We start from the raw sequence: 14432 nt of genomic DNA, 5'->3' as shown, positions 1-14432 counted from the left end.
CCCATCTTAATCTTTTCTTTTTATTGGCCAGTCTGAGAAATTGCTTTTTCTTTTTCTTATACACATATATATACACACACACATACATTTGAAGTCGGAAGTTTACATACACTTAGGTTGGAGTCATTAAAACTCGTTTTTCAACCACTCCACAAATGTCTTATTAACAAACTATAGTTTTGGCAAGTCGGTTAGGACATCTACTTTGTGCATAACACAAGTAATTTTTCCAACAATTGTTTACAGACCGATTGGTCACTTCTAATTCACTGTATCACAATTCCAGTGGGTCAGAAGTTTACATACACAAAGTTGACTGTGCCTTTAAACAGCTTGGAAAATTCCAGAAGCTTTAGAAGCTTCTGATAGGCTAATTGACATCATTTGAGGCAAATGGAGGTGTACCTGTGGATGTATTTCAAGGCCTACCTTTAACCTCAGTGCCTCTTTGCTTGACATCATGGGAAAATCAAAATAAATCAGCCAAGACCTCAGAAAAAAAATTGTAGACCTCCACAAGTCTGGTTCATCCTTGGGAGCAAATTCCAAGCGCCTGAAGGTACCACGTTCATCTGTACAAATATTGGTACGCAAGTATAAACACCATGGGACCACGCAGCCGTCATACCGCTCAGGAAGGAGACGCGTTCTGTCTCCTAGAGATGAACGTACTTTGGTGTGAAAAGTGCAAATCAATCCCAGAACAACAGCAAAGGACCTTGTGAAGATGCTGGAGGAAACCGGTACAAAAGTATCTATATCCACAGTAAAACTAGTCCTATATCGACATAACCTGAAAGGCCGCTCAGCAAGGAAGAAGCCACTGCTCCAAAACCGCCATAAAAAAGCCACACTACGGTTTGCAACTGCAAATGGTTACAAAGATCGTACTTTTTGGAGAGATGTCCTCTGGTCTGATGAAACAAAAATAGAACTGTTTGGCCATAATGACCATCGTTATGTTTGGAGGAAAAAGGTGGTGGCTTGCAAGTCAAAGAACACCATCCCACTGTGAAGCACGGGGGTGGCAGCATCATGCTGTGGGGGTGCTTTGCTGCAGGAGGGACTGGTGCACTTCACAAAATAGATGGCATCATGAGGAAGGAAAATGATGTGGATATATTGAAGCAACATCTCAAGACATCAGTCAGGAAGTTAGAGCTTGGTCGCAAATAGGTCTTCCAAATGGACAATGACCCCAAGCATACTTCCAAAGTTGTGGCAAAATGGCTTAAGGACAACAAAGTCAAGGTATTGGAGTGGCCATCACAAAGCCCTGACCTCAATTCTATAGAACATTTGTGTGCAGAACTGAAAAAGCGTGTGCGAGCAAGGAGGCCTACAAACCTGACTCAGTTACACCAGCTCTGTCAGGAGGAATGGGCCAAAATTCACCCAACTTATTGTGGGAAGCTTGTGGAAGGCTACCCGAAACGTTTGACCCAAGTTAAACAATTTAAAGGCAATGCTACCAAATGCTAATTGAGTGTATGTAAACTTCTGACCCACTGGGAATGTGATTAAAGAAATAAAAGCTGAAATAAATCATTCTCTCTACTATTATTCTGACATTTCACATTCTTAAAATAAAGTGGTGATCCTAACTGACCTAAGACAGGGAACTTTTACTAGGATTAAATGTCAGGAATTGTGTAAAACTGAGTTTAAATGTATTTGGCTAAGGTGTATGTAAACGTCCGACTTCAACTTTATGTTATGTCAGAAAAAATCTGTCATAAATTCCTCTGTCCTAGTTAAAAACAAGTTATCACCCAATAGGCTTTGATAAAATTTCCAATATCCTCGCCCACGTGGAAATTCAGTAAGAGTAAAGTATATGCCAATTATATGATGGTCCGACCACATTCTGTCCTCCATCAACACTTTTTAAACTTTTGGTGCCAACGATAATTACATAAGAAAGAAGTCAAGACGACTAGCTTGATTGAGTTTCCGATATGTATATCTCACTAGGTCAGGATATTTAAGCCTCCATATATCTACTAGTTGTATTGTATCCATGACATTCATGATTTCCTTAAGAGCATGAGGGTGATAATTTGTAGTGTGATTTCCTTTACAGTCCATTGAGCTATTTAAAACAGTATTATAATCTCCCACCATAATAATAGAGTATTGTATTGCTTGCAGGGTTGATCATTTATTATATATATTGTCAAAGAAGTGTGGATCATCATTATTTGGTCCGTAAAGTTTAATGAGCCATATCTGTTTATGGTCCACCATCTACCTTCCGGATCTGTTTGGACAATTTGCACATTCAGATCGAAATTACTGTTAATTCATATCATCACCCCTTTTGAGTTTCTTTGCCCATAGGATAAGTATATTTCGCCCCCACCCCAGTCCTTTTTCCACACAACTTCATCTAGAATTGTTGAATGAGTTTCCTGTAAACAATAGATATTATATTCCTTCTCTTGGAGCCATGTAAATATTGTTCTTCTTTTGTTATTATCTGCTAAGCCATTACAATTATAACTGGCTATACTTATTTCACCAATAAAAAATACCATAGTGATTGAGTGTCCATATACAGTGAGGGAAAAAAGTATTTGATCCCCTGCTGATTTGTACGTTTGCCCACTGACAAAGAAATGATCAGTCTATAATTTTAATGGTAGGTTTATTTGAACAGTGAGAGACAGAATAACAACAATAAAATCCAGAAAAACACATGTCAAAAATTTTATAAATTGATTTGCATTTTAATGAGGGAAATAAGTATTTGACCCCCTCTCAATCAGAAAGATTTCTGGCTCCCAGGTGTCTTTTATACAGGTAACGAGCTGAGATTAGGAGCACACTCTTAAAGGGAGTGTACCTGTATAAAAGACACCTGTCCACATCAATCAATCAGATTCCAAACTCTCCACCATGGCCAAGACCAAAGAGCTCTCCAAGGATGTCAGGGAAAAGATTGTAGACCTACAAAAGGCTGGAATGGGCTACAAGACCATTGCCAAGCAGCTTGGTGAGAAGGTGACAACAGTTGGTGCGATTATTCGCAAATGGAAGAAACACAAAATAACTGTCAATCTCCCTCGGCCTGGGGCTCCATGCAAGATCTCACTTCGTGGAGTTGCAATGATCATGAGAACAGTGAGGAATCAGCCCAGAACTACACGGGAGGATCTTGTCAATGATCTCAAGGCATTTGGGACCATAGTCACCAAGAAAACAATTGGTAACACACTACGCCGTGAAGGACTGAAATCCTGCAGCGCCCGCAAGGTCCCCCTGCTCAAGAAAGCACATATACAGGGCCGTCTGAAGTTTGCCAATGAACATCTGAATGATTCAGAGGAGAACTGGGTGAAAGTGTTGTGGTCAGATGAGACCAAAATCGAGCTCTTTGGCATCACCTCAACTCGCCGTGTTTGGAGGAGGAATGCTGCCTATAATCCCAAGAACACCATCCCCACCGTCAAACATGGAGGTGGAAACATTATGCTTTGGGGGTGTTTTTCTGCTAAGGGGACAGGACAACTTCACCGCATCAAAGGGACGATGGACGGGGCCATGTACCGTCAAATCTTGGGTGAGGGCATTGAAAATGGGTCGTGGATGGGTATTCCAGTATGACAATGACCCAAAACACACGGCCAAGGCAACAAAGGAGTGGCTCAAGAAGAAGCACATTAAGGTCCTGGAGTGGCCTAGCCAGTCTCCAGACCTTAATCCCATAGAAAATCTGTGGAGGGAGCTGAAGGTTCGAGTTGCCAAACGTCAGCCTCGAAACCTTAATGACTTGGAGAAGATCTGCAAAGAGGAGTGGGACAAAATCCCTCCTGAGATGTGTGCAAACCTGGTGGCCAACTACAAGAAACGTCTGACCTCTGTGATTGCCAACAAGGGTTTTACCACCAAGTACTAAATCATGTTTTGCAGAGGGGTCAAATATTTATTTCCCTCATTAAAATGCAAATCAATTTATAACATTTTTGACATGTGTTTTTCTGAATTTTGTTGTTGTTATTCTGTCTCTCACTGTTCAAATAAAAATACCATTAAAATTATAGACTGATCATGTCTTTGTCAGTGGGCAAATGTACAAAATCAGCAGGGGATCAAATACTTTTTTCCCTCACTGTATTAATGTTTTCGTCATGTCCCCAAAAACGTTCCACCGACACTCGCGAATAAAGCCATACAAAGTTTTTTACGATTCATATGATTCATTTAAATGATTATTTTTGACGAAACAAACAATTCACTTAACCATTGTATTAGTTGGGATTCGGTTCAATCACGGTGAATCAAATCATGTGAATCAAAATAATAATTTGTGAGTCGCAAACAGTAATTTTTGGAATAAATATTAGATGTAGCCTTTTGGATTATGTGGCTTCAAAACTTGTTTTGTAGATACACTTCCAGTTGATTTGGGCATCCAATGTATGGGAAATTGCAACTCAATAGATGCTAGTCAGCCTACAAAGTAAACACTTCTAAGATGAATATGACTGAACTAGAAAAGGTCAATTTCCTGAAAGAAATTGTGGACTTGCTTCAGCTGAATAAAAATATTTTGTAGCCTACCATAGCCATTTGATCTTTCATATATTGAATGAGCAAATTATTTCAAAAGGCATAAAACTTATTTGGTTGTAATGTTGCAATGTTTTACATCAAGGGTGGTCAACCCTACTTCAGGGGAGCTAACGTGTGTGCAGGCTTTTATTCCATTTAAAAAAAGTTAGCTGCTCACCTGGACCTTGATAAACTGGCTCTGATGTGTTTGAGCAGGGCTTGATCAAAAGCCCGCACACCCAGTAGCTCTCCAGAAAGAGGGTTGACCACGTGTTATACACAGTTGCCTTACAGGTATTCTTTGTGGGGGATTAAGTGCGTTGCACAACGACAGGAGATGGTTCATGGGATCAGCGAGCAGCTTCTCAGTGTCTATACCACATTATGCTTACTTTTGTATACGTACATAGAGACGTCGCCAATTGTTGGTCATGGAAATTTGGTTAATAGTCATGGAGAAGTCCATAATTCCATCTGTCAAAATGTGTATGAATCCTGTTTTTAAAGGTGCAATATGCAGAAATCGCCCCGCCATTTCCTGGTTGCGAAAATTCTAATAGTTGGCCTAATTTCAGTTTGTGACATAAAAAGCAGTCGGTGTGTAGAGAATCATTGTACCATCTAAACCGCTGTGAAATATATTTCCATAACCAAAAATATTGTATTTTCAGCTGTTTGAAGTTTGTGTACAAAACCGAAAGTAAAAGACGCAGAAACGAAACTTAAAAACGGGAAGCATAGATATAGTGCACATAGAACAGATCTACCGCTTCTTAGACTTGCTTTCAATGAGAATGACAGATCTATAACTCACAGTTCTATGTGGATTTGGTCGGGTTGCCCAAAGATTTACATATTGCAGCTTTAATAAAACCTTTCGCGGCATCCCATAGAATCTGGGGGTCATCGACTGAATTTTTATTGATCATTATTAATTAATTTAGTTTGATTTCAAATTGAAACGCCATCTTGAAACTCCATCTTGTGGCTCTTTTAGGAGATTCTGAAATGTCTATTTTCTAAATTGTAGAAAATAGAGGTGTAGATAATATCAAATTGATTCGGGAGAATGTTTTATGCCTGTTTGAGTAGAAAGTGTACTTGTTTGCTTTTGGATTATGTGCTCGCCAGGCATCAGAGGTTGTAATCAAAGAGTATATGTTGGAGAGTTTTGGTTGCGTGTGGATTATAGTTGGTGGATTGTAGCATGTCAAAAATGGCATTCATGTCTGTCCCAGTAACCAGATGGAATTCAGTTAATTCTAACAATATGCTGTTCAGAGAATCAAAAAACCTAGGATCATATGAATTTGGAGCATACACATTAATAAAGGCAATTTTCTCTCCATTATGGATACATTTAAGGAAAGTGATTCTGCCTTCTTGGTCTTCTCATCTATCTTTGTGATTACACCTTTAGTTTTGTTTTGGGCTGATGAAAAAGCAGCCAGTTTGTACAAATGGGTCTGCATTCTATTTGCGTCCAGCGTCCTTATCATGACTTGAAATTCAGGTATATTTGCCAGTGGCACTCCGGGCCAGTACCAAGTGAAAACTACTGGCCCAAATGAGAAAATGACTGGCCCAAGATCACAGGAAAGCAAGTTATGCACGCAGAAATTCAATCGTGGCTGATTTCATGTTTCATTTGCAGTCTGGGCAACGACCTTATATTATAGCCAACCATAAAATCTGATATTTAAATCAAATCATTTTATTGGCCACATGCGCCGAATACAACAGGTGCAGACATTACAGTGAAATGCTTACTTACAGCCCTTAACCAACAGTGCATTTATTTTAAATAAAAAAGTAAAATAAAACCACAACAAAAAAGTGTTGAGAGAAAAAAAGAGCAGAAGTCAAATAAAATAACAGTAGGGAGGCTATATATACAGGGGGGTACCGGTGCAGAGTCAATGTGCGGGGGCACCGGCTAGTTGAGGTAGTTGAAGTAATATGTACATGTGGGTAGAGTTAAAGTGACTATGCATAAATGATTAACAGAGTAGTAGCAGCGTAAAAAGATGGGGTGGGGGGGCAGTGCAAACACTGATTGTTTGGAGAAAAGACTATAAAACCATCCCCCCTCTGAATGATGACACATAGCCTTCACATATTAAACAGTTTAAAATGTAATATTCCCCTCCAGAAATTAGCCCAATAACGTATTGATGAAAAGCAATATCTTTTAGGGCCTGTACATGGTCCATATTATCAGGCAAGTGTACTATTTTAGCAATACGCATTAGGCCTATCACCTGTATCCTGATGCAGCCTGGTGGCTACGATCTGCATTGTTTTCCTCAATGGGCTAACCATTAGCTAGATCAGACTCTAAATATTATGTTGCTTGTTTAATGTCAACAACAAAAACTTCCACTGGCACTAATAAAATCAAGTGATTTTTAAATGCATTGTAATTGTGTGAATTCTACAGTGAATATAGGGCTACCGTTTATGCATTCGAATGGCCGACGCACTTCCTGCAGTTACTTTTTTAATTGTCATGCCAGACTCTCAGATTGTAAAACTGGCAATTGCACAAAAATTGTTGAGAAATAAATAATACAACACTGAAAAGCTGGGATCCCGCTCTTTTCAATAATTGTCATCAAAACTGTTGTCTTTTCCCGAGATTGCATTTAGGAATGTTGCGTAGTGACTGGGCTTTCTTTCCATACAGCAATCAGCTGTGTGAGGAGTTGCATGCTCTTGCCACCCCACAGTTGATATTCAGCTGATAAATAAATTACATAGGTAATTAACAGCTGGTTTTTAAACAATTATATAGACTGCAGGATACCATTATTACAATATTCATTTTTTTTTTTCTGTATTTAACCAAAAAGTGATTTGTGTAAATATTGTTAATGACATGACAAGCAAGCGGAAAGGCAGGCGGAGGACTTTTGAATGCACGTGCCGGTGTTCAACTCTGAATTGATGGGCTTCCCACCTCCGCTGAGATGGGTCTGGCGCGAGTATCCAGGACGTAGCCTACTGGCGGGGCTTGCTCGAGACGGAGAGGGAATTCTCTGACATTCTTGCTTGGAAACGGAATGCTGGTTGATAACAAGTGTGAAGCATTAGACATCAGGGAGATTGTGAATAATAAATCAATACAAATCTGTTTTGGAGTTTGAAAGTGTACTGGCCCAAGTGGGCGATATGAAAGCTTGATTAACTGGCCCGGCAAGCTTCGGCAGATGTTGCAGGGCCAGTGGGCTGCCCTGAATGTCGAGCGCTGCTTATGAAGCAGGTGTGTTTCTTGGAGCATTGCTATATCAACATGGTCTCTTGGTAGGATATGAAGACAGCTGGAATGTTTAATAGGACAATTAAGACCTTTCAAATTCCAAGAGAGAATAGCTAGTGTTGCCATTGTTTTTCAGAAAGGAATGGTATATTAATTATATAATTGTTATCTTTAGTGTTGATAAGTCCATGGATGTGTAACAAAAAGCAGGAACCACAGGGATATTCACCCATTGGTTGTTCCCCACCCAGAAAACCGTCCCTGTAAACCATTCCCCCCTTCCCTGAACCCCCTTGCCTAACAGATTTAGCTTGAGTAGCTGCAGATCTCACCTCATTTAGGTCGCCCTCTGTTTTAGCAGTTTGGCACTCAGGTCTGGGTAGATGCTGATCCTCTTCTCCGCATAGCTCAGAGCCCCCGATTCTGCTGCAAGGTGAGCACCCAGCTTCTCCTGCTGTAACAGTTCATAGAAAACATTGCTCATGAACGAAGTTTGGTTGCCCCAGTTCCAAGTCCAATGACCCGCACATTGAATTTACAGGAATATTTTTCAAGTGATTCCGTTTTCTCTTTTAGGATATTGATTGCCCCTTCTAACAAACTTAGCTTGTGCTGTTTCCAGGTTATTCTCCAGACTTTCCACTTTAGTTGAATAGGCATCCACTTTAGAAGTGAGCAATGCGAGTGATTCATTTACCGGTTTTAATTGCAAGTTGAGGGCAGAGGTCATCTCCTCACAAACAATCTCTAGGATAGTAGCGGCCAGCTCTTTCTGTTGGATGGTGTTGAGCCACCATGTTGCCACAGGTCAATTGTGGACGGACAGATTATGCTATCTACTGGAGCGAAATAGACCTGCTAATTTTTGGTCATACAATGAACATACACCTTCATATGGTGTTTACAATTAACAATTTTAGTAAACAAGTCCGTTAATTCATAATACATTTGCAAAAGAAAGCCCTGATAAGGCCACGCGTTTCAATGCATGCCACCAGAAAATAGGCTTCTTTATGTTCTGAAATAGCCAAGGCTACAATCAGGTGCGCTAGATTAGGGTTGGAGCGAATCCTACAGGACGGTATCTCTCCTGGAACGGGGCTCAAACAATGTAAATACATGTCCACAAAGGCGAAAGGCAGGCGGAAGGAGGCGAGATCAGGTGGGAAAATTCTTGCTAGCCAATGATCTTTTGTAGAAAACATTTTAATACACTCGTAACAACCTAAGCATTATGAAACTTCTATAAGATCCAATAAGCCTCACCTACTCTATCAAAATAGCAATTCACTTTTATCTTGACCAAATTGAACACGCATTGCCCCCCATACAAAAACTCCACACTTGGTCTGCTTAACGTGGACAGATTTTGGGTGGAGACCCTCCCGCTTTGCCTCTTCCTCTCTGGAATAAGTGTCGGCAGTAATTTCCTTTTGAAGTCGATCCACATGGTTGGGAATTTATTTTGGACTAATTGAATAATTACGTTATACAATTATTGTATGCACGGGTGACAATTAATTCACACGTGGTGTGAGAAGATGCTATATCGGCCTCTTGAGGTCGGATGACTGAAATGCGGGGTAGAAAAAACTCCCTAAATGCAGAGCCCTACCTATCACACAGCACCCTAACCTGGGCAGCACAACCCATTACAGACAGCCTTGGTGCAGCCAGTTAGAACAAATGGCCAATGGTAATAGCCTCAACGAAATACTAGGAATACATCATGAAAATCAACATTAGTCATAATATGGATTAGAGTATTCATCACTGTTTTTAGGGTAGATGCACCCTAGCTTTGATTTGACTGACTCAGTCATTCTCATGTTTAGTTAGACGTGAGGTGATGCTTACAAATAGAATAACTACATTATACTTCTATAGTATGATGTTTCTAAATGATCTATTCATGCTCTTTTGTTTGTCGTTTTACAGGCAACGTTTCAGAGCTCTCCTCAACCCGCTCCTCGGCATGCCTACCTCTCCCACAGCCAATCAGGACAGAGGTTCTACCACCACACCAAGTAAACTGGCTCAACCACCACCAGCAATTAGGGATTGGCATCGCTCTCCTCACAGATTTATTCTTCAACTGCTTAAATAGTACATCTATTTCTTCTGCCAAAATGTTGCATTGCATCCGATAATGTGTATGTTGACTACTTTCACTATGCATTAGCATGTTTTTTTTCTATATCAGTATTTCAATAGTTAAGCGTTCTGTTTCATGCAGGGTGTGTCTCAATCATGACATACAGTGGGGGGAAAAAGTATTTAGTCAGCCACCAATTGTGCAAGTTCTCCCACTTAAAAAGATGAGAGAGGCCTGTAATTTTCATCATAGGTACACGTCAACTATGACAGACAAAATGAGAAAAGAAAATCCAGAAAATCACATTGTAGGATTTTTAATGAATTTAATTGCAAATTATGGTGGAAAATAAGTATTTGGTCAATAACAAAAGTTTCTCAATACTTTGTTATATACCCTTTGTTGGCAATGACACAGGTCAAACGTTTTCTGTAAGTCTTCACAAGGTTTTCACACACTGTTGCTGGTATTTTTGCCCATTCCTCCATGCAGATCTCCTCTAGAGCAGTGATGTTTTGGGGCTGTCGCTGGGCAACACGGACTTTCAACTCCCTCCAAAGATTTTCTATGGGGTTGAGATCTGGAGACTGGCTAGGCCACTCCAGGACCTTGAAATGCTTCTTACGAAGCCACTCCTTCGTTGCCCGGGCGGTGTGTTTGGGATCATTGTCATGCTGAAAGACCCAGCCACGTTTCATCTTCAATGCCCTTGCTGATGGAAGGAGGTTTTCACTCAAAATCTCACGATACATGGCCTCATTCATTCTTTCCTTTACACGGATCAGTCGTCCTGGTCCCTTTGCAGAAAAACAGCCCCAAAGCATGATGTTTCCACCCCCATGCTTCACAGTAGGTATGGTGTTCATTGGATGCAACTCAGCATTCTTTGTCCTCCAAACACGACGAGTTGAGTTTTTACCAAAAAGTTCTATTTTGGTTTCATCTGACCATATGACATTCTCCCAATCCTCTTCTGGATCATCCAAATGCACTCTAGCAAACTTCAGACGGGCCTGGACATGTACTGTCTTAAGCAGGGGGACACGTCTCGCACTGCAGGATTTGAGTCCCTGGCGGCGTAGTGTGTTGCTGATGGTAGGCTTTGTTACTTGTTTCCCAGCTCTCTGCAGGTCATTCACTAGGTCCCCCCGTGTGGTTCTGGGATTTTTGCTCACCGTTCTTGTGATCATTTTGACCCCACGGGATGAGATCTTGCGTGGAGCCCCAGATCGAGGGAGATTATCAGTGGTCTTGTATGTCTTCCATTTCCTAATAATTGCTCCCACAGTTGATTTCTTCAAACCAAGCTGCTTACCTATTGCAGATTCAGTCTTCCCAGCTTGGTGCAGGTCTACAATTTTGTTTCTGGTGTCCTTTGACAGCTCTTTGGTCTTGGCCATAGTGGAGTTTGGAGTGTGACTGTTTGAGGTTGTGGACAGGTGTCTTTTATACTGATAACAAGTTCAAACAGGTGCCATTAATACAGGTAACGAGTGGAGGACAGAGGAGCCTCTTAAAGAACAAGTTACAGGTCTGTGAGAGCCAGAAATCTTGCTTGTTTGTAGGTGACCAAATACTTATTTCCACCATAATTTGCAAATAAATTCATTAGAAATCCTACAATGTGATTTTCTGGAGAAAAAAAATCTCAATTTGTCTGTCATAGTTGACGTGTACCTATGATGAAAATTACAGGCCTCTCTCATCTTTTTAAGTGGGAGAACTTGCACAATTGGTGGCTGACTAAATACTTTTTTTCCCCACTGTACTATGAGGGAGAATTGGTAGATTCACAATGATAATATTTGCATTCCAAACAATGGTGCTGTTTTCATTGTTGATGTGTTACCAAATTAACCCAAGCGTAAGTTCTCTGTGCTATTAACTTTTTACTGATAATGAAAGCCTCTTAAAATACTCTTATTTTATTCTTAATCTTAAAATCTTAGTTAATACATTTTAAATGATTAAATGTAAACCCTTCTCAGGGCCCATGGAGGAAATGATCATTCGCAAGGAAGAACACTCTTCCATTCACATAAACATACTGCATTTGTGGAAGCCATATTTTCCTAAACTTTTTAAATGAAAATATACACATTTTATTAAAATTGCACTTGAAAACGAAACATGCAATGGCTTTAATTTTTTCATGCGGAGGCGTATGGTGATGTGTAAGAAGAGAACATGTGACAAGATATGTGGGAGGGAAGTGTTCATCTTTGTAAAAACGAAAGAAAGAACTGAGATGATGGCTTGGAATAGAAACATGTTTTTATACATCGATGAATCTAAGGAGAGGTCATTCACAAGAAGTAAAGCATAAACAAATAGTTACAGGAACACATGCAGAAGAGTCTTGAATATATGCCAGTCTGTGGGAGAGAAGAGGGGCGGAAGTTGATGATGCACTTTTTAGTCGTTAGGAGGAGAGGTAGAGCGCGAAAAAATGAAGAAAAAATGGCCTGCTCTCCAGTGACTCATCATGTTTCGTGATTTTCACTTAACAGAAAATAAGAGTTGTCGAGATAGATATCAAAATATAGCCTGCTGTTTTTGGATTCGACCCTCGTTCCCTACTGGATTTTACTCTTCACATTGCTATGGGACTAATGAAACTGAGACCAGTGTATTATTTGAATGAATCAGTGAGTCTGTGTTCTTGTAGTTGAAAGCACTGGGATGACTTGACTTTTTCTGTGGGTGATGTATCTATTTGTGAATTTTGTACAGCTGCTTTTGGAGTGAGTGTAATATTCGCCTTTTTTCCTTTTTGTCTTTTCATTTTCTATTTCACGTCAACTACTCAATTTGTAGTTTCCTATATTTGTCATTCTATCATGGTGGCTATTGGCTATGTTTATACATTTTCCTCACAGATAACAGGGTCTTCAGGAGGGTGTTCCTTTACTTTAAAAAAAAAAACGGTTGATTTCTACTTCCGAAATTGTTCAAGCAATACAATTGGTTACCAATGATGCTCTTTTCCTGATGTTTTGACCTTCTATTTGACTATCCTCCATTTACGGCTTTTGTCAGTTAGAATTATAGGAGCAATTTTCCGCCATTTGTTCACTATTGTTTATCATGGATCTCTATGCAACCCCTCAATCTTTCCATCTCCCCAGAGTTTCAAACCCACTCATGGAGACCTCTTTCCCTACTTATTTTCCAGACATCACCAATAACAGGTGGGTGATTCAATTGCAGGAGTAAGTTGCCATTGATATTAGATAAACATGCTATGCAGTCAAGGAATTTAATTGTTGTTAATTTATGTATATTTCAATTAACGTATGGTTTCGGGGAGGTTTTTGATGCAATTAGTCACATTTTCTATCAGATAAATAGATTTTACACTGATACATTAGTGCTTAGGCTTTTAAAGTATTTTATGAATTATTTGAATTGGCTCTGATGAAAGTCGACTGACCGAAAGCTCAGCTACCATTTAAAATGAATTTGCATCTGTCTGGATAGTTTTTCCTGTTTCTCCAGTTTAGCATTTTGCCTCTACTACCTTCACTAATCTGATTTGGGTGTGCGGTAGATTCTGCCAATTATCTACAATAATTATTTGAATTAATTATATATGTATTGTTTACTTGCATTTATTGGTTTTGTTACAGTTATGTATTTTTTGTCAGTCTTGTTCACCATGTCCGGCATGTGCCTGTGACAGAGAGCCATTGTATGTGCCCATGTGGTAGAGAAGCAGAAAGAATGTGCAGAGAATCTCTCTTCGTTTTCCCTGTAAAGTATGTCTACATATTTATCTGATTATTATATCAAAAGGTTTGTTTGAAAAGTTGGATTTTAGAACTATGTAGCCTATATTGACTTTTAGATGGTCAAGAAAATTATGAAACATCCACTTGAAACATGAAACTTCTATATTTTCAGTAAAATAATGAAATGGAGGCTCTGATATCCTCACATCACCACTCTTTCTGGTGGTTTTTGTTTTGTAATCTAGCATGTACTCACCTCTGTGTTTTGAAAGTGAAGCTAAAATGTCTCTACTCCAGCATTTTGAGATCAAATGTTTAATATGAGACGACAGTACGGAATGTCACCTTTTATTTGAGGGTATTTTCATACATATCTGTTTTACCGTTTAGAAAAGAAAGTACTCAATGCTGGGACTAGATACATAAAGCGCTAAAACCAATATTGATTAAAATCCAAAATGTTGGAGTATAGAGCCAAATTAAATGTTGCTTCACTGTCCAAATACATATGGAGGTGAGTGTATGATATCGGTAAATTGGACAGGTAAATTGTTTGTATTCTGTTAATTTGAATCTATAAAAGCATCTTCTCTTAATTTTATGTCACTTTTGTAATAATTTGCTCAGGCCTGTGGGTTGTGGGCCATTTGGGTGCGTTCCAGATTATGCATGCCTTTGCAGGTTTCATTGTAGATGGAGAGAGAGCGAACAGCTGACAGATTGTTCAATCTTACGATCCTGTGGTGCAACAGTGAGGATCTGCTCCTTGTACAATAAAAGTCCGGGCCTTAGG

General features: G+C 39.6%; 1 protein-coding gene across 4 annotated transcripts in view; it reads left to right on the top strand.

Moving 5' to 3' along the window:
* Nucleotides 1-10096, top strand: part of gps2 (G protein pathway suppressor 2) — a 28489-nt gene extending 18393 nt beyond the window's left edge. For all 4 annotated transcript variants that reach the window (XM_041894481.2, XM_041894480.2, XM_041894482.2 and 1 more), the window contains exon 12: nucleotides 9752-10096. In XM_041894481.2, coding sequence (XP_041750415.1) covers nucleotides 9752-9844 — 93 coding nt within the window. In that variant the 3' untranslated portion in view covers nucleotides 9845-10096. The remainder of the gene's footprint in view (nucleotides 1-9751) is intronic.
* Nucleotides 10097-14432: the final 4336 nt, after the last annotated feature.

The sequence above is a fragment of the Coregonus clupeaformis genome, chromosome 13, assembly GCF_020615455.1.
Source record: "Coregonus clupeaformis isolate EN_2021a chromosome 13, ASM2061545v1, whole genome shotgun sequence".
Classification (NCBI taxonomy): Eukaryota; Metazoa; Chordata; class Actinopteri; order Salmoniformes; family Salmonidae; genus Coregonus; species Coregonus clupeaformis.
The sequence above is the reverse complement of the archived record's forward strand: the minus strand, read 5'-3'. Positions and strand labels throughout refer to the sequence as shown.